The sequence below is a fragment of the Mixophyes fleayi genome, chromosome 6, assembly GCF_038048845.1.
Source record: "Mixophyes fleayi isolate aMixFle1 chromosome 6, aMixFle1.hap1, whole genome shotgun sequence".
Lineage (NCBI taxonomy): Eukaryota > Metazoa > Chordata > Amphibia > Anura > Limnodynastidae > Mixophyes > Mixophyes fleayi.
Window position 1 is genome coordinate 44,255,799 of NC_134407.1, and position 21,295 is coordinate 44,277,093.

At 41.6% G+C, this 21,295-nt stretch overlaps 1 protein-coding gene across 1 annotated transcript in view; it reads left to right on the plus strand.

Annotated features, from left to right (window-relative positions):
- PCDH15 (protocadherin related 15) overlaps nt 1-21,295 on the plus strand; it is a 945,519-nt gene that overhangs the window by 830,211 nt on the left and 94,013 nt on the right. Inside the window, exons 28-29 of the mRNA XM_075216373.1 lie at nt 15,671-15,886; nt 19,201-19,289. Coding sequence (XP_075072474.1) covers nt 15,671-15,886; nt 19,201-19,289 — 305 coding nt within the window. The remainder of the gene's footprint in view (nt 1-15,670; nt 15,887-19,200; nt 19,290-21,295) is intronic.

Sequence of the window (21,295 nt, forward strand, 5' to 3'; positions counted from 1 at the left end):
TACCTCGCTCCTGTTATCGATCGCAGCCGCCGCTCTGTTCTGCCGGGCGCGCGGCTGTGGTCATGTGACACAGAGGTGGGGAATTTTAATTCCTTTACCCTATGTCTTGCACGCTTTGACACACTAGCTGTGTCAGAGCAACAAGTTACAGCTTGTCGTCTGGCTCTCCCTCTCTGTGTATCCTGTGTTGCTTCCTGGTTTCTCCATGTATGACCTCTGGCTTGTTAGACCACTGCTTCTGGATTATTCTCTGCCCATGCTCCTGTATATCTGACCTGGCAATTGATACAGACTTTTCTGCTGCCTGTGCCTCTGGATATTATTATTGTTCATTCCGCTTTCTGAGTATCAGTGTATCCGACTCTGCTACTCTCCTGAAGCTGGTATTTATGCAGTGTATCCGACCTGGAGTTCCACTGAGACGTGACAGGATTCTTCAGTGTGTGTGCTGATCTATTTCAGCTAAATTATCCTGCCGTGCTTTACAGCTTCAGAGTCTGCTCTCCGGATCTCCCATCTACAGTTTACCACCTAGTACGTCAGGGGGCTATCCTTAGGGTCACGGCCTGCGGGCCTCCGGCAGCAAAACCCATCTCGCCTTGCTGCAGTTCTTGGTGAAGACCGCAGGGTCTGTTAGTTTCCGTACCTTGTATCTATTGCATGTCACTTTATTACTAGGCAATTTGTTTTTACAGACTGTGATATGAACAGTTTACAATGTAAAGCATCCACGAACATACAGGATAAAAGGGCTATAAAAAACACAAATAAGTATATGAAAAAAATACCACAATTGGCCAGAAAGGGAATTATCAAGCAGATAAGCCTGTAAAGTAATGATGGGCAATGAACACCTCATGGCCCTCCAAACTTTAAAGGGGCTGCACATTCCCCTAATTTCAAGAACTAAAAACAGAATCAAATTAGCCCCACTGAATTGGTAAGCGTTTTTTCTTCTTCTTTTGTCGCTGGACAAGCAGCCTTGGTCGCGGTACGCCTTTAAATATGCCGCGGCACCCCAATGAGCTATCCTCAGTACTTATTCATGAGACAAAGGCATTTATTGACAAGGAATACCATGCACCAGACCTAGAAAACCACAGCTATAAAACTGGCAGTATTACGAGTCAGCCAGGGCTGAAACACCAGAGGAAACCCAAGTAACAGTGCACCCAGGAACCTAGTAGAACTTATCACAGGCACCACACAGCATGTGCCCTGGACTTAATTTTAAAGCGGCGATGGCTTGTAAAGGCAAGTTTGCCTTTACAAACCATTGCCGCTTTAAATTTTAGCTGCAAAGTCGCCGATTTCCGGTGAGTTGAACAAATCAGACTTTCATACATTTACCCCATGGTCACATCAGCACATCCCAGAGTGGTTGGACATACCATGGGCATCACACCTGAAATCACTTGTAGCCAGCCACATAGTCACACTACCTGCATAGCCTGGAATCTAGAGACTTATCGGCTGACCTGGCAGTGGCACAGTCTGACACCCATACATAGAATTTTGCTGAGAGGATGCTCTAGACCTTTATTCCACTCCCATCCTAACAATAGTTATTTTTCTCAATTTTAACTATTTTACTCGTCTCCTAAAATGCCATTATTCCCCAATTTCATAAGTCTTTACCAAATGATCCATATATTTGCTGTTTCCATACAAAAGTGATAAAGTCTCCCAGTAGGCTAGACACAAGGGCATGGCTTCTATTAATAGCAAGGCTGAATGACTTTCATTAAAGATTAATGACTTTGTGAAAGTAAAAACTCGAATAACTGTTACAACTAACCTACCTGCAGACAGCGGTGGCGGTCATAATTGCGGCACTGTAAATGTCGGCACTTAACCTGCCGACATATAAATGTCAGCACTTAACCTGCCGATATATAAATGTCGGCAGGCTAAATGCCGTCACTTACATTATGCTGAAAGGTTGACAATGTGTACATTGTGATTGACGACATGCACAATGTCGCCAATCAGAATGCCGACCTTAAAACACTAATGTCAGTGTGTCCGCCAGCTATACCATTGGTCTTTAAATGTCTGCATTATGACTGCTGACATTGTGCATGATACCAATCACAATGTATGCAATGTCAAGCTGTCAACATAATATAAGTGTCAGCAATTAGCCTGCCAACGTTTTTATATCGGCAGGTTAAGTGTCGACATTTATGTGTCATAAATATATACCTTACCTGCAGAGCTATCTTCCCTCAGATACACTTGTTTGCCTTCATCTATAAAGGATCTGGATAACCACCACCTTAGCTCTTCATGCATTTTACCCTGGCTATTACTTTATGCCCTGTCAGGCTCTCAAAAAGACCAATTCTGCTGTGCCCTTTTCAAGCCAAGAATAAGAAAACATAAGAGAGCATACCAAATATGTAACACTTTCTATCCACTCCTTTCAAGCTTGTATCACGCACACAAAAGAATTGGAAGGCACTCAGCTGCAGACTTTTGTTGAAACTTCACTCCCCACATATCTAGAGTAGAGATGCTCAGGCTCAGTTTTCTGAAAACCGAGCCCAACCGAACTTAGGGGATCCGAGTAGGCTCTCAAGCCGGCTCAGTACTTTCGCACGTCCTCGGATCTGAATCAAGGCAAAACTTCATCGTTGTGTTGTTGGATCTCGCGGGTTTTGGATTCCATAAGTACCTCCCCCCAGGCAAACCAACGCCATTGCTCACACAGAAACAGGGGTAGCAGTGTTCTTGTTACTTTCCATTCTCCAGTGACATTGCTCAGTGCCATTGCTCACACAAAATCAGGGGTAGCAGTGTTCTTGTCACTTGACAAAAATTGACTGGAAATGACTAGAAATTAATGCTATTGAGGTTAAAAATAATGTAGGAACAAAAAAAAGCCAAATTATGTGATTTTATAAAAAAAAAAAAAAAGGAATTTTAGGAAAAAATAGGGATTCAAAGCCAAAACACGCGAGGGTGGTTTTGCCAAAACCAAAACCAAAACACGAAGTTAATCCAGATCCAAAACCAAAACCAAAACACGGGGGGTCAGTGAACATCTTTAATCTGGAGTCCACATTTCATTCAGACTCAGGTGAAACACCTCCTGATATCAAAACAGCATATACAGAATACCATAATACGGCGGTTCCCAAAGTGTGCGCCGCGGTTCCCAGGGGTGCCGCGGCGCTGTCACTGGGGTGCCGTGAGCCAGACATAAAAAAAAGAGAAGACAGAAACTTACCAATCAGCGCGGCGCCGGGACCCAGCAGCCTCCTCTCTCCCGCAGCAGCTTGTCACTGACGTCTATATTCAGTGACAGCTGCGGGATTGAGGAGGCTGCTGGGTCCCGGCGCCGCGCTGATTGGTAAGTTTCTGTTTTCTCTTTTTTTTATGTTTGGAGTGGGGCAGAGTGAAAAGGATGGTGGCAGCAGAGGGGGACAGTGTGGAAGCGGAGGGGGACAGTGGACAGCGGAGGGGGACAGGGTGAAAGCGGAGGGGGACAGTGTGGAAGCGGAGGAGGACAGGGTGACAGGTGGCAGCGGAGGGGGACAGTGTGGCAGCGGAGGGGGACAGTGTGGAAGCGGAGGGGGACAGTGGACAGCAGAGGGGGACAGGGTGACAGCGGAGGGGGACAGGGGGACAGTGTGGCAGCAGAGGGGGACAGTGTGGCAGCGGAGGGGGACAGGATGACAGCGGAGGGGGACAGGGGGACAGTGTGGCAGCGGAGGGGGACAGTGTGGCAGCGGAGGGGGACAGGGTGACAGCGGAGGGGGACAGGGGGACAGTGTGGCAGCGGAGGGGGACAGTGTGGAAGCGGAGGGGGACAGTGTGGAAGCGGAGGGGGACAGTGGACAGCGGAGGGGGACAGTGTGGAAGCGGAGGGGGACAGGGTGACAGTGGAGGGGGACAGTGTGGCAGTGGAGGGGGACAGGGGGACAGTGTGGCAGCGGAGGGGGACAGTGTGGCAGCGGAGGGGGACAGGGTGACAGCGGAGGGGGACAGGGGGACAGTGTGGCAGCGGAGGGGGACAGTGTGGCAGCGAAGGGGGACAGTGGACAGCGGAGGGGGACAGTGTGGAAGCGGAGGGGGACAGGGTGACAGTGGAGGGGGACAGTGTGGCACCGGAGGGGGATAGTGTGGCAGCGGAGGGGGACAGTGTGGAAGCGGAGGAGGACAGGGTGACAGGTGGCAGCGGAGGGGGACAGTGTGGCAGCGGAGGGGGACAGTGTGGAAGCGGAGGGGGACAGTGGACAGCGGAGGGGGACAGGGTGACAGCGGAGGGGGACAGGGGGACAGTGTGGCAGCGGAGGGGGACAGTGTGGAAGCGGAGGGGGACAGTGGACAGCGGAGGGGGACAGGGTGACAGCGGAGGGGGACAGGGGGACAGTGTGGCAGCGGAGGGGGACAGTGTGGAAGCGGAGGGGGACAGTGTGGCAGTGGAGGGGGACAGTGTGGAAGCGGAGGGAGACAGTGTGGAAGCGGAGGGAGACAGTGTGGAAGCGGAGGGGGACAGTGTGGCAGCGGAGGGGGGGAGCGTGACAGAGGGCTGCAGATGGGGCAGCGTGACAGAGGGCTGCAGAGGGGGCAGCGTGCCTGGGGGTAGAGGAGGGGGACAGCTTGGCAGAGGGCAGAGGAGGGGACAGCGTGACAGAGGGCAGAGGAGGGGACAGTGTGACAGGGCAGAGGAGGGGGACAGCATGGCAGAGGGGGCAGCGTGAGAGAGGGCATAGGAGGGGGAACAGCGTGACAGAGGGGGCAGAGTGCCTGGATGCAGAGGGGGCAGAGTGCCTGGATGCAGAGGGGGCAGAGTGCCTGGATGCAGAGGGGGCAGTGTCCCTGGATGCAGAGGGGCATTTTTGCATACAACTAAATAAGTATTTTTGTCGTGACCTAAATACTTATTACAATTTTTTGACCCAACTAATTCTAAAACAGGACTGCTCAGTAATTATTTTGGAGGGGTGCCTTGAAAAAATTTGGAGACTCTAATGGTGCCGTGAACTGCAAAAGTTTGGGAACCACTGCCATAATATCCTAATAGGCTATTTATGTTTTGCTACTGAGCCAAAGTTATAAGAAAAGAAGAAGTGATCATGGGGCAAACCTTAGATAAATAATTTGTGCAGAAATGCGTATAATGTCATGGAAAACCTGAAGCCATATTGAATGTCAATGGAAATAATGTTACAACTCTATTGTCTCACCAAGTAACTAAGTAATAAAGCATAGGGGAACAAATAAATGTCATGCATTCAAAAAGATATTTAAGGGCATTGTTAAATGTCATTTTAAGTTTGTGCTTCACCTGTTACTAGAAACTGTGCAGATTTCACTTTGCAAATGTTTACATTAAGTGATTTGCTATAAATTCATGTCCACATCCTTATTTTAAATGTTTAAGCTCATCCTTTTAGGGATATATGCAATTATAGATAACGAGAGATGACCTTTATCTTTAATCCAACAGAGACACAAGTGTTTGCTATAATACGCACGATATGTAAAGTTGAGATAATTTGAGCTCTGAATGCTTTGGTGAAGTTAATTGTCATGCTAATTGTCATGTTTTGGTGAAACTAATTGTCATGGAAATTGGCGTGAACAAATAATAAAAAGTATTTTTTAAGAATCAAGTTTTGCTTTTGGCATACACATATACATATTTTTGATGGATTTGGAAGCCTGTTGTAAAAAATCCAGATAAAATTCCATCTGTAATTTGTAGATCAATAAAAATACATATTCAAAAAGTAGAGGTAAAAAACTGTTCCAATTTCCAGATGTCAAGAGATTTGATTGTTGTGTCTGGCAGGGGAATGCCTTAACTCATTTTAATAGGTACAGTGACGCATGCATGGTACTGTTTGTTAAAATCACTCACAAGGAACATTGGATGTCAATTTACATTGCATTGACTAGGACTGTCAATCTTAATTCATTTCTGTGTTCATAGGAGTAGTGTTGGAGTGGTTTGAAACATGTGGGCGTATTTATTAAAGTCTTACTCATTTCAAAACTAATATTTTTAAACGCAGTAATTAAAAAAATATAGTTTTAGCTGCAATTTATACCAGGACAGCACTGCCAAAAAACCCTGAGTTAACTTTCACATTGTTTACTTTGTGCATGCGTGGTGAAAAATCTGCACATGCTCAATGTACATCTTCTCCTCTCTACCTCTGGCTCTATATGGGAAAATGTGTGTTCTGCTTTGTATCTTGTATAAATCAGCATAAACACCACACACCTGGAACAGGCATGTAAATACATGGAGGGCAAATATTTCTCCAGAGACAGTGCACACCTCCAGACTTTATGCCCTGGCCACTTCTAAGGTTAGTGGCACCTTAAGATGTAACAATGGCAATATTTTATAGCTAAAAAAATAACATTAGACACATATTATCATGTCTGTCTCACCTCATAATTTAATATCATTATTATTAATATTATATTTAAATGGTGTTTTTCTCCCAATATGACTCAAGGCGATTTACATTTGCAGATAAAAAAAACACATGATACAAAATAAACATATAAAGTGTTAGTAGAATACGGGAAATAAAGGTTTCATCTTTTTAGAGAATAAAGATGCATTAATGGAATGCTTGAATTAGCAGGAAAGTCTTTAGTCTGCTTTTGAAGATCGAGAGTGGGGGCCTCGGCGATTATACAGTGCAGCAATTTCCAGAGAGTAGGAGCTGCAATGCTAAATGCTTGAGACCCAAATGAAGTATGGGAGGCTTAGTGGTCAGCACTGGGGTCATAAGTTCGATTCCCGACCATGACCTTTTCTGTGTGAAGTTTGTATGTTCTCCCCATGTTTGCGTGGGTATCCTCCGGTTTCCTCCCACACTCCAAAAATATACTAGTAAGTTAACTGGCTGCTATCGAATTGACCTTAGTCTCTCTCTCTCTCTCTCTCTCTGTCTGTGTGTGTGTATGTTAGGGAATTTAGACTGGAAGCTCCAATGGGGCAGGGACTGATGTGAGTGAGTTCTCTGTACAGTGCTGCGGAATCAGTGGCGCTATATAAATAGCTAATGATGATAATAATACTGTTAGTAATCTTTCATCTGCTTATTGAAGTGAGCAAATGGGCGTTTAAGGAATCAAATGCTGCTTTAAGTACCCAGGACCCCGGTAAGATAGGGATTTGACTGTCAATAAGAAAATCTTGAAATATATTCACCTTTTTACAGGCAGCCACTGAAGGGAATGGAGAAAAGGTATTATATGTCAAGTACGTTACTGGTTAGCTAACAGCCTGGCTGCTACATTTTTTGTCCAAGTTGCAATCGGTGCAATTACAGCTTTTTCCTGTGAGACCCACGTAGAGTGCATTGCAGTAGTCCAAGTACTTGTATGAGTATGGGATCTTCTGAGGGAATCAATTGCTTGATTCTGGCTGTGATCTGCATATGAAAGAATTAATATTTCATAGTGGCTGAAACTTGATGTTTAAATGTCAAGCAACAATCAAGTACAACACCAAGATTCCGCATATGATCAGAGTTTTTCAACACTAAATCCCCAAGTTTAAGCCCAGTTGGTTGGCCCAGCTGCAATCTTGTTTTTGCCATTGAACTCCTATAATAAGAAACACTGTTTTATCAGGATTCAATCTCAGCCAACTGGCACTCATCCACTTCTGGAGCTTAGCAAGGATTGGTGTTGTACTCTTGGTACCCCAAGTAAAGAACAGGTACAGTTGAATATCATCTGTATTGCAGTGGTAGTCCAGGCCATGACATCTGATTATTTCACCCAGTGGTAGCATGTATACTGCAAGTAGCATGGGAGGTCGGATAGAGCCCTGTGGATGCTTTATGGCAGGGGCACTGGTGTAGATGAGTATACTCTTAAAGACACTCTCAGATTAGTATCTCATAGTGTGGCCTACTGCAGCAAATACTGCACAGAGGATCAGGAGAATTAAGATCAAAGTCATCTCTGTCGCTTCCCATCAGAAGATCATTAAGCACTAATTTCAGGGCAGTGTCAATACTATGTTGTCTACTGAATCATTACTGGGAAGGATTATAAATATTGTTGGTGACAGAGGAGTTTCCAGTTGGCTTGCAACCACTTTCTCAATAACCTTGAAATTGAAGGTTTGATACCAATGTACTTTCCAGATATAAAGTGTCAAAAGGGTTTTTTGTTAGATGAGGGGAGCAGTGTGATAGATGAGGGGAGCAGTGTGATAGATGAGGGGAGCGGTGTGATAGATGAGGGGAGCAGTGTGGTAGATGAGGGGAGCGGTGTGGTAGATGAGGGGAGCGGTGTGATAGATGAGGGGAGTGGTGTGATAGATGAGGGGGGTAGTGTGATAGATGAGGGGAGCGGTGTGATAGATGAGGGGAGCGGTGTGATAGATGAGGGGAGTAGTGTGATAGATGAGGGGAGCGGTGTGATAGATGAGGGGAGCGGTGTGATAGATGAGGGTAGTAGTGTGATAGATGAGGGGAGCGGTGTGATAGATGAGGGGAGTGGTGTGATAGATGAGGGGAGTAGTGTGATAGATGAGGGGAGCGGTGTGATAGATGAGGGGAGTAGTGTGATAGATGAGGGGAGCGGTGTGATAGATGAGGGGAGCCATGTGATAGATGAGGGGAGCCATGTGATAGATGAGGGGAGTGATGTGATAGATGAGGGGAGCGATGTGATAGATGAGGGTAGCAGGGTGATAGATGAGGGTAGCAGTGTGATAGATGAGGGTAGCAGTGTGATAGATGAGGGGAGCAGTGTGGTAGATGAGGGGAGCGGTGTGATAGATGAGGGGAGCGGTGTGATAGATGAGGGGAGCGGTGTGATAGATGAGGGGAGCGGTGTGATAGATGAGGGGAGCGGTGTGATAGATGAGGGGAGCGGTGTGATAGATGAGGGGAGCAGTGTGATAGATGAGGGGAGCAGTGTGGTAGATGAGGGAGAACAGTGTGACAGATGAGGGGAGCAGTGTGGTAGATGAGGGGAGCAGTGTGATAGATGAGGGAGAACAGTGTGACAGATGAGGGGACTGGTGTGATAGATGAGGGGAGCGGTGTGATAGATGATGGAGAACAGTGTGATAGATGAGGGGAGCAGTGTGATAGATGAGGGGAGCAGTGTGGTAGATGAGGGAGAACAGTGTGACAGATGAGGGGACTGGTGTGATAGATGAGGGGAGCGGTGTGATAGATGATGGAGAACAGTGTGATAGATGAGGGGAGCGGTGTGATAGATGAGGGGAGCGGTGTGATAGATGAGGAAGAACAGTGTGATAGATGAGGGGAGCGGTGTGATAGATGAGGGGAGCGGTGTGATAGATGAGGGGAGTGGTGTGATAGATTAGGGGAGCAGTGTGATAGATGAGGGGAGCGGTGTGATAGATGAGGGGAGCGGTGTGATAGATGAGGGGAGCGGTGTGATAGATGAGGGGAGCAGTGTGGTAGATGAGGGGAGCGGTGTGGTAGATGAGGGGAGCGGTGTGATAGATGAGGGAGAACAGTGTGATAGATGAGGCGAGCGGTGTGATAGATGAGGGAGAACATTGTGATAAATGAGGGGAGCGGTGTGATAGATGAAAGGAGTAGTGTGATAGCTGAGGGGAGCGGTGTGATAAATGAGGGGAACAGTGTGATGAGGGAGAACAGTGTGAAGATGAAGGGCACAAATGTGATTAATTAAGGGAGCAGTGTGGTGGTAGAGAGGATAAATGTGATAGATGGTTATTATTTTACAAACTAAAGTGCTGAATTAAGATGCTGTTGACATGTTAATATCTACTTGATCATATAACCAGCCTGTAGTGGTAATACAAATAAGCTTGTAAGAATGTACACCCATCACCTCCATATACTAAAGACAGCTGTGGCCTTCATGGCTTCATACTTTAATGATTTCCCTTGTCTGCAGCAGCCTCTCTGCTCTTCCTTTAATATAATGATATTACTTTCATAAAAATATATTGGTAACTGGTCCATTGGTAGCAATATATTTATAATATGATGCCCCCCCTTTTGGATATTTTTTTTTGCATCCACCCCTGTGCGAACAGTTGCAATAGTGTCCGATTATGTTGTCTTCTGGCAGGGGTGGATCTAAACTTTTTGTTTAGGGGGTGGTTTTCCAATAATATTGATCTCTTAACTAAAACACATCTGTTTGTGTATATTTGGATTCCCTGTGCTGTGTCTTCTGCTCACACTTCCACGTGTGACGCCTGCAGATAATGTATTCCCTTATTACCCTCAATAATATTATTGTAGTTTTATTTTTATTTATTTATTACTATTTATTTACATTTTATTGTACAGAGGCTAACAACACAAAGTATATGACTGACAGTTAGTATTACATTTCTATAAACTGTGTGCGTTTGTCAGTTCCAATATGTAAATTATACTATTTATTTAGCAAAATTATTTGTATTAATAAAGTATGTTAAGGATTTTGGTGTTTTAATTTCAACAAACGGCACATTACTGTGTATTTAGAATAGATTTTATTAAATGTATGCACAAGCACTAGTTATAATATACAAAGCTATTTTTCCATTTAGCATCTGCAAAATAAAACCTTTTTATTACACAGAAATAAATTACAGCTGTACAGCTTTGTGAAATATCTCTTTCTTCAACATAGGGACTGCAAGAAGTAGTAACAGTAAAATAGAAAAAAAATCTTCTAATTTAATAGACTCCTGTGTCCTAACAAATGTCTTCCAATAAAAATACATTTGTTGAAACATTTATTTTTTATGTTGAGTGTTCTCTTGTGCTTCGGCAAATGAATGCATCACTGTTTATACATATTTAGAATTCTGCACTGCGAACAGTCATGAACTCCATCTGCTTTGAAACCACAGTACATTTTGTTTGTAAATTGGAACATGATTACAATGTGTCCAGATTCTAGATGTAAACATAATTTAGGGGATGAATGAATTCTTATTACATGTTGGGAGTTTTAGGGATTTTTGTCTGCCAATTTGGCCTATGTTGACCCATTTGGCCTGACCTAACCACTGAACAGTTGGATCCTTTCAATTTGACCACATGTGCATGGCCTAATTAGATAAAGAACTGGTTGTTCGGCAATCAGGTCCTAACATGTATCCTAACCTGTAAAGTCACTTTGAAAGATATTGACACTTTAAAACAGGTTGTTCTATGGAATATATTAGGCAAAAGCAACATATTTACTAATATAACCTGGTACCTGTAAGGTTTAGTTTAGAAAATGATGCAATGCCTCGCCTCCTGTGGAGTAACAGTGACCATTTTTTGTTGCTCTGGGTAACAGATATTGCTTTGCAGCCATAGGGCTGTTTGTCTCACCTCCTTCCACTTTAAAAGCAGATGATTACGAATGTTACAAGGAAGAGACTGATGCTGCAGTGCATTATTGTACCTGAAGTTTTCATATCCAACCTTTAAGATTCAGGAATTGGGACATGGGATGTGGCCACATCACAATGGGGCACACCTAGGGCTATAATTACTAAACTGCAGGTTTGAAAAAGTGGAGATGTTGCCTAGAGCAACCAATCAGATTCCAGTTATCATTAATTTAACACATTCTACAAAATGACTGCTGAAATCTGATTGGTTGCTATAGGCAACATCTCCACATTTTTCAAACCCGCAGTTTAGTAAATATACCCTCTAGTGATTTGAAGTACTAGGCTGCCCCCTAACAACATCCCCTCCTCCATACAATGTTGTGTGCACCAGTTCACCACTGCTCTGCAATGAGAAAGATACCTCCCAACTTTCCCACCCATGGGACAAACATGCCCACAGGTGGGAAGTAGGATATAGCCTAAATTCAGTACAGTTTGGAGGTATTAGTTTTCTTCCCCAGTCATAGCACACAGTGATGTCACTGCAGGCTGTTCCCCCATTAGGATTGTATTTTAAAAAGACACAAAAAGCAGAAAACTCAAGCAAAATGTATTTTTATAGTCACAATAATAAATACAAAAATGCTGACACATTTATTGGGCAATTATTACTTGTATTACAGATATTATTCAACATGGATTTGTCTTTTAACTGTGTAACATGACAGGCACTTATAATGGGCTGGAGCTTTGGTCAACAAGATATCAATTATGAAAATCTCCATTTTTACGGCTCATAAAAGGAGAGGGGGAATTTCTAAATTTACCTCAAACAAGTATAAAAATTCTTCACTGCAAAATTGATTTTTACCATTACTTAGTGGTTTAATTTAAGACCCCTGGTGCAAAATCAGTCAGCACACAAATATCTAACCCTTGACCTTGACCCGTCACTGTCCATATGTCGCCCTATAGTGAGTCTATCTCTGTCTTTGTGTCCTCATTTTCTTTGGCTTTTACCACTTTCCCATGTTCTCCTCCTGTTTTACCTGTAATTGTTATGTCCCCTGTTATTGTATACTGTGCATCTTTGCCTTGTTGTTGTTTGGACCCTTTGTCTCCCTCTTCTATTACGTCATATACCAGAGCTAGTTTAATTAGAGTGTGGGAGAGCTGCCTATTCAATTAACCATCTGTGTGACCTTTTCGGCAGTTATGGGATCCTTTCAAAGGGAATGGTAACACACAGCAGCACTATGAGCATTTATAATGTAAAAGGTTCTCATTGATACAGAGCAGGTTGAAATAGGTTCGAAAGATTAGTGCAAACCAGATAAGCCCTGACCCAGTGTTCTGCAGAAACAGCAAAGTGAATCATACATTTAAAGCCTTAACACTTGCCTTAACCTGAATGCATGAAAAACAATTAGAGGTCTGCTGTTCATATAACAAATGATTGGGGTACAGTTAACATTATTACCTGGCATCCCAATTATTCCTCCAGCTAACGCTGGCAATATGGTAGCTAGGAGAGGCCACAGATCTTTCCAGTGTCGAGGCTCATTTGGTATATTAAATGGGGAAACACTTAGGGGTATATTTACTAAACTGCGAGTTTGAAAAAGTGGAGATATTTCCTATAGCAACCAATCAGATTCTAGCTGTCATTTTGTAGAATGTACTAAATAAATGATAACTAGAATCTGATTGGTTGCTATAGGCAACATCTCCACTTTCTCAAACCCGCAGTTTAGTAAATATACCCTTTAGTTTTTTAGTCCCCACTACTACAAGCAAATAGTCCCATGATTAACCTGGCCAGGGTCTGGCTAACATGATAGGGGAGGGGATCCTGTGTGTTTCCCCAAATCATACTAGACATTAAATCATCAATGATCAAATGGTTTAATCAACTGTACATGTATTAATATAAAACATTCAGTGCTCTTTTTCTGAATGTCCTCAAGTCTAAAATGTTCAGTGATATGAGAGGGAAACACAGTTACACTTAGCCATGTTCATTTTGGACCTCATTTAGAGTCAGACGCAAAGTCCGTTTTAGGCGCATCCAATAAAAAAACACTATCATGCATGTGCAGAAAGCACCAAATCCGCCTGCATCTTGGACACTTGCGCCTAAAACAGACTTTGCGTCCGACTCTAAATGAGGTCCTCTGTTGGATCAGCAGACCGTTGCAGATTCCTAACAAAGGACTACTGAGAATTTGTGCATTAACAATCTGTGTATCCACTGAGACAGGTTCAATACTCACTCAGCTTCTTTTATTACCCACTAATTATTTAAATGAATTATTGGTTTCTCACTTACTACAGAAATGCAGAATTATTAAGCATAATGATGGGACATTTTTTTTTCTTTGTGTAACATTAAATTTCATTTATTGCACCACATTTTAAAACAAATTAACGTATTTGAACAAATAGAAATACAGTTGGTTTTCTGAAGCTAATTCTGTTTGCATTTGAAGGAAACATTTCCTATCATATTCATTTTATAGAGTAGTGCAGTAGTTAGCATTGCTTCCTCACAGTGCTGGGGCCATATGTTCAATTCCGATTCTGGGATCCATCTTTGTGGAGATTGTATGGTTTCCACGTGTTTGTGTGGGATTTCTCTTGGTGCTCAGATTTCCTCAAACAGTCCAAAAATACACTGGTAGGTTAAGTGTGTGTGTGTGTGTGTGTGTGTGTGTGTGTGTGTGTGTGTTAGGGAACTCCGATTGTGGTGAGACTGGTGTGAACAATTACAAACTCTCTGTATAATATAGACGAACACAATTAAATAGTGACAGTGTTACACTCAAGCTTACGCTTACCTGAAAGAGTTAGCCTGTTGGCAGGCCCGACCAATGATTGTAGATGGGAGGGTCTTGGGTTCTTTTATAGGGTGTCTCATTTCCTGGTTGCCTCATTCTGTTTTGCAAGATCCCACCCACCCACGCCTGGTTTGGTTGATAGCTTAATCTGGTTTTAATTCCTTGTACATTGCCTCAGTACAGGCACAGTTAGGAGGAAGGCACTGCGATCAGCGGCTGATACATACGGCAGTATCATGATTGGCCGCAGGTATATGTCCCCTTCGATGCAACGGTAACTCTTGGCCCTTCAGTGGGGAGGGTCCTTGTCCGGCTCTGTGAGGGGGGGCAAATGAGTTTAGAGTGGGTGCAGTTTACTCTGATGCCAGGTTAGCACCGGTCAAGCAGTTGAGGGTTATGTGAAGTGTGGGTGGACTTAAGGCTTTGCGCCATGTCCACGCTTGGTTTTTGGGTATCAGTCTGGTAGCTGTCCCGCAGTGCTCTTTCTCCACCACCAAAGTTAGTAAATACCTTTTTGACCTTTTGCCACTTTACTCATGTCTCTGTGTCTTTATTTTATATAAGTTGGTTAATGCATGTAAGGGTCTTGTGAAGGTGATGAAGGGCATACTATTATTATTATTATTAATTTTTATTTATAGGGTGCCACAAGGTGTTCGTACCGTTGTACAGGGACAAACGAAATTACAATATGAGGTGAGACAGAACAGTACAGTAAACAATAAGCACAGTAACTCAGTGAGCTCAAAGCACAGCTAGAGGGGCGGGGGAGGGGAGAGGGGAAGGTCCCGCATACGGCGGAGCCCAAGAGGGAGGGCACGGATGACAGGGAAACCCCCAGAGGGGAGAAGAGGGAGCGAGAGGGGACGGGGGGAAGAGGGTCCTCAAGGAGAAGGGCTAGGTAGCTGGAGAGCAGAGTTAAAAGTGGTGAAGAGAGGAGGAGAGATGACCCTGCTCAAAGGAGCGTACAATCTAAGGGCATACACAGTGAACTATTTATATGATTGGTGCTAAACAACAAAATAAAACCATAAAATCATATATTGCGTTAAAATAAGGATGTTTTCTTCATAAGATCTATTTCATTACATCATTCCCTCGACTCATATTTCTTATCACTACTATTTTATTATATGAATTTTTCACTCGCTTCCGGGTTTAGGTAAAGGTATCTATTAATGAAACCTAAATTATCCTTATGTTAAAATTTACCATTTGTTTACACACTGAAGCTGATAATACAGCCTATGACTAGGCGTTAGTACAGAGTGCGGATGTCTTAGTGAGGTTACTGGTTCATTTTGAAGTAAGCTGTATTCTCATTAATTGGTTGAATCATGAAAATGTTCTTCTCAGAGTGTATAGAACAAGTTCACTTTAAGTGGTATGAGAATTATAACTGCTGTAGAGTACATGGGAGTTATCTATACTTCTATGTTAGTAATATCAAGTGGCGGAAAAAAACTTAATACACAGTACATCATTCTATCTATGTATTCCTCTGCTGTCATTTCAGACTACGGATAAAGACACTGGGAACTACAGCATCAACAGCTATAAACTAATAGTGCCACCAATTAAAGATAGCAAAGAAGGCTTTGTTATTGAATTTTATACTGGTGTCATCAAAACTGCAATGCTCTTTAAGAACATGAGGAGATCTTATTTCAAATTTGAAGTAATTGCGACAGATGATTATGGAAAAGGATTAAGTAGCAAGGCCGACGTAATTGTAAGTACAACGAATACAAAATATAGTGTCACTAATTTTGAATGCTTGTTTTTCCTACTGTTGCCCACATACAGCACAACTATTATTACACCTCCATAATGCCCTTCATGACTTTTATCAATCCTGAAAATGAATGTCCACCTTCAGACGCCATCCTCTCTAATATCCTGAAGGACTTCAGATGGGGGACAACCAATCGTTATCCAGTCAGATGCCATCTTCATTTCCAAACTTTAATTTATTGTAGCTTAAGATACATTTGTCAGCAGCAATGCATTCATTTAATAGTGGGGGCACTACCTAGGTAAGAGGGCCGGCCTCTCTTAACTGATCCTTATTTTGTTAAGCAGCAGCTTATTGAATATAGACAAAAGTAAAAACTCTGGATTTCCAATGTGCCTATTATGTTCTCTGTGTTCTATAGTATAAAATGATTAATGTGGACAAAACAACTAAGTAGTAATCTTAAGGTTGTATTTATACACAATATCATGAAATAATCAGAACAACAATCAGTGCACTTAGTGTTTTTGTCCATTTTTTTATACTATAGGACACAGAGAATATCAGTGACGCACATTTTAGCAACCACATTACATTTATCTGTGAGAAGCGCAGATACTCACCTCTCCGAATATTTAGCTTATTGAATAGTATTGACAGGGTTGCAGACTTCCATATCAAAGTTATAATCCTTTCACACGTACATCAAAAATTCATATTTAGCCTAAATTCTGATTTTATAAATCCGTGTAAGATATTCATGAATGGGTTAAAATGCACACACTGGCCACATTGTGTTATCACACAATCTACAATACTGTATGTCAAATAAATGAACGTATCAAGTTTTTAGACTTCAGAGCTTTTGAAGGGGTTGCAACAAAAGGCAGATTCGACTAGCTACAATGAGCCCTTAAAGTTTACAAAAAGTTAGCCATCTTTATGCTATATTAAAAAAAAAACATACAGTATATACATTTTTTCTTTTCCAACATTTGCCAGGATTAGGTCATCATTTATAAATATTATACAGCCTTTCAAATAGGAAACCTATTTATTTTCGATGCCAGAGCTTTCAGAATATCTTAGCTTTCCGGTTGAACAGGAATTTTTTTTTATTTTAATGACAGCACATCATGTGTTACCTCAGTCAGGGCTGCTTGTCAGAGCTATTGATCCCATTTGAAGGAACTGAGCCCAGCATTCTTGAAGTCCTGTTTCCTAGAGGGAGTTTGAAGTCATTTTGAGTAAAGTAAAACCCTTGAACTAAAAATGAAATGTTATTGCTTGTGCTCTTTCATGTAAGTGGATATAGTTTTGGTGAATTGAAAACAAATAGGATTTCTTGTTCTTTTTGATGGCAGAGCTAAAGAAAAACTCTAAACTGTGTGCTTAAAAGTTTTTCTTGTGTCTAATGCAATACATACAACATACATTTTCAAGTGAGGAGAGGCTTTAGAGAGCTTAATAAGCTTCTATACCCTTGGATCTTGTTATTTAGAATCAGTGTCGTAATCCTGAGTTTTTGCCAAAACAAAAAAATTTCAGCTATAGATATTTACCAGTGTAGCGGGTGCAGACAGAAAAGAATGATTGTCTAAATACAGTTTTCTGTCTTAACTGAACTTATGTTTATTAAAAAGTTTCTTAATGAGTCTCAATTTATCCAGGAAGTGGCATTCTCCCAACTTTTAATTTTCTTTATTACACGAAAATGTGACCTGGTCCAAAGTAAAAAGTTGCAGAAGCTGCTATCCTTAGAGGCTCTTCTAGTAAGGAGAGCTCCTATTAGCCATTAAAGCAACCAGTGGGCCAATGTTTGTGACCAGAGTAAGCCCCCACTCCCAATGTGGTCCATGTATCATTTTTGAAGGCAAAAATCTGATCTTCCTTCAGGTATACACTTCTCTCTCCGTATGATTGATTAGTAGCCCAAACGTGAACCATTTAAAGTTAAGTAGAAAGTCTTTCATAGTGGCACAAGCCCTAGATGATCACATCCACCAAGAGCTAGCACCCTCTTGAGGGAAAGTCCTTGGGTTGGTGATCTTGCCTATAGAACGGGAAGGTCAAAATGTGTGCATCAGTTTAGAGCTACAAGTTAGTTTTCAGAGTCTCGGATAATAAAGAAACCTGCCTTATGACTTAAATCAGTAGCACTGATTAGATTAAGTATGGACTGTCAAAAGGTTGTAGAACAATTTGTCCATAATAGTCTTCACCTCAGAAGGTTTTCTGTCACTGGTTGATCTAGAGCACCCATTTGGAATTGACCCATACTGACTTCACCAGTTTCTGGTATTACTTAACAGGGTATCTTTCACTTTGCATCTTGGGAAACCTTACACTGCAAGGGCATTTCATACTACCGTGTAATAGCCCTAATCTATGTCCTTATATGTGTATATCTTCTGATTGTGCAAAGCAACAAAAGATGTATATGTGTGTGTGTGTGTGTATATATATATATATATATATATATATATATATATATATATCGCGCTCAATATATATATCTATAATATAAATGTCTAGTGGCGTGTGTTAGTCTGTCTGTGTGGAAAAAATAAAACCAAGCTGCAGCGCCACCTGCTGGGCGGAGTTATACACTGACCTACTAAATTCTTAGTGTGTGTGGAAAAAAAAATTCAGAAAGGGCTGAAATTTGGTATACTAAGATGTTTTTAATTTGTTAAATTTAATTTGTTAATTGTTAAAAGTGTTTATAAAGATTTAAAAATATATATATATATATTTCTTGAAGGAGAAGTGACAGTTGGGAGTGGTTGGTGGTTGCCGGGGGTGACAGTGGGGAGTGGTTGGTGGTTGAGGCCTGGGCCATGGTCCAAATGCATGACAAGAACCTTTTTAACACCTTAAGTAGCTTGATTTGACTAGAATGCATGAGTATCATCCACGGGTTAACTTGTGTATGTATATATATATATATATATATATATATATATATATATATATATATATATATACATACACATTCCTATTACAAGTTCGAGCTATGAAAGAATTGAATCTTTAATCCACGACAATGATCTGCAATCAATTGTAAACATTACACACATAAGCTAAATAGGCAGCATTTAGAAGCTGTTGCTTATTTTGCGACTCCAGTAGTTGTGTTTGGTAACAGAGAACAGCAAGGCTCTCCGGCTCCCATTGCTTTGAGCAGAAATGAGAAATTATTAGATTATGGCATTGCCTACTATAGAGATGAAAACTCATTTATCACATTTTGTGCTAATGGAATAGTGTGCTTGAAGTTTCAAATGATTTTATTGTCTATATTGTTCCAGGTTTCTGTGGTCAATCAGTTAGATATGCAAGTGATCGTCTCTAATGTCCCTCCTACAGTTGTGGAAGAAAATATAGATGCTCTTATAAGGTAACAAAGTGATTTATTAACTCTTGTTTGCATAAAAATTTTGCAGTTGCTCATTGCAAAATGACGGATTCATTTGAAAGACCTACACACTTCCCAAGTTACTAAATTTAGTTAAATTACAGTATAACGGTAACAAATGCTGCAGATTACTTTTTTTTTTACTTGATTTCCTCCTCACATTTAATACTGTTTTGTATATTATATATGATTATGTTTATATTAAAAAAAAATAAACTGAACAGAAATACAGTGAAGCATCTCTATTAGAATTGCTGTGCTCTAAATATATACACCCGGATACATGGTGGCAGTTACAAATCGGCAAAATAGTTGAACTGGCTTTACGTAATAACAAAATAAATGACTAGCCATGATTAATATTTTTAGTATTGTATTTTCTGTTTGATTTAGCACCAGTTGAAATTATTCATAATTTATACCTTAATGCAAATACCTCTTTATGGCATAGTGGGTACTCAAGCTTCGTATAAATACGCCTTTTTCTAACCTGCTATAAATATCCACAGAACTGTTATATTTAGATGTGTAGAGAATGTCTGTATCTGCAATGGATTTACATCGATACCCATTTTACACAGTGTTTATTGTGAAAACAGGAGGTTTGGTTAAACAAACTTTTGAAATTGTTCTTAACTTAAATCCAACTGTACAGCTATGTCAGTTACAGTTTTATAATCTGCTAACTTTGTAGTTAAGGCTGGATAAAACATTGAAAAATGCAATATAAATGCATGCTAAGACACTGCAACCCATTAAATACCAGCTTGTAGTCATTATTATCCCTCTCCTTGAAATAAATAGTCTACTTTATAAATTCTGCTTTGCAGGCATTTATTATTTCATAGTGTGAATGTAACATTAGAGTGATTTGCACATATTTTAACTTAATATATTTCCGCGGGTTTGGTTAGATATATGGCCAATTTGTATACATACTTAAACAAGTCTATAACAGTCAGCATTATTCTTCCTCAGGGTTGCAGTACTTGCAGTGTCGCTTTTTTATGTAATATGATTTTGGCTTAGAATCTCTTTAACCCTTTAATATTTAGGAAGTCATGTTAAGCTAGTGGACATGGAGATGAATGGCTAGCTCCTTACTTGCCTCACATTTCTATAAATTTGATGGGTTTTTTTTCTGACCATGTAGCAGAGTTACACCCAGGGGCCTGTAGAAATTACTAAACCCACCTGGTGCTTTCTCTGCGGGAGCTAGAGCTTGTGAGACAATGGAAATAAAGACTGACGTTTGAATATCCCTGGGCCCTGTACTGGGAGGAGGCAGTGTCGCATACAGTGGCGGAACTACCATTGGTGCAGCAGGTGTGGTGCACTGGGGCTCATGGAGATAATGGGGCCCACTGCACAGGGAACTAGCGAGCTGTGGGCCCCGGTTCCCTCCTTCCCGCTTCCCTGCACCGGGTCCCACAGCTCGCTAGTTCGGCCTCTGGCCACATATATAACCTTCACCCAGTACAGGGTTCAGCTGGATATCCACATACACCTAGACGGGCATAAAATTCCTCTTACCTTTCAGGTATTCATAAAAATAGAGTACCCTGGAAAACCTGGAGAGGAATGGCTCTCTTACACCAACACCTCCCTTCTGATATAAATTTGGAATGTTTTGATTACATTTTATGACTGTAACATTCACAGAGCTCATCAGAGCCTGATACAATATTAAATCAGTGACATTATGCTACATACAACAACCATTGAGTCATGTAGTCAATCCCCTCCAATTTCTAATAGTCCAGTGCAATCTCACCTGTCTCAGGGTAGAACTGTATAGCAGGTGTAGCTTGAAAGCAAGAAGATGCAGATTTGGTATATTGGAAGTGCTACATACAGGTATCAGGCTTCATATTTACTAAGCTAGCACTGCCAATTTCATGAAGCTGTTCTTCTGTGACAGTTTTCCAAAAGGCCTCCACTTTTCGCCGCTGACCAATTGCACAACATACTTCCCACACATAAATGAT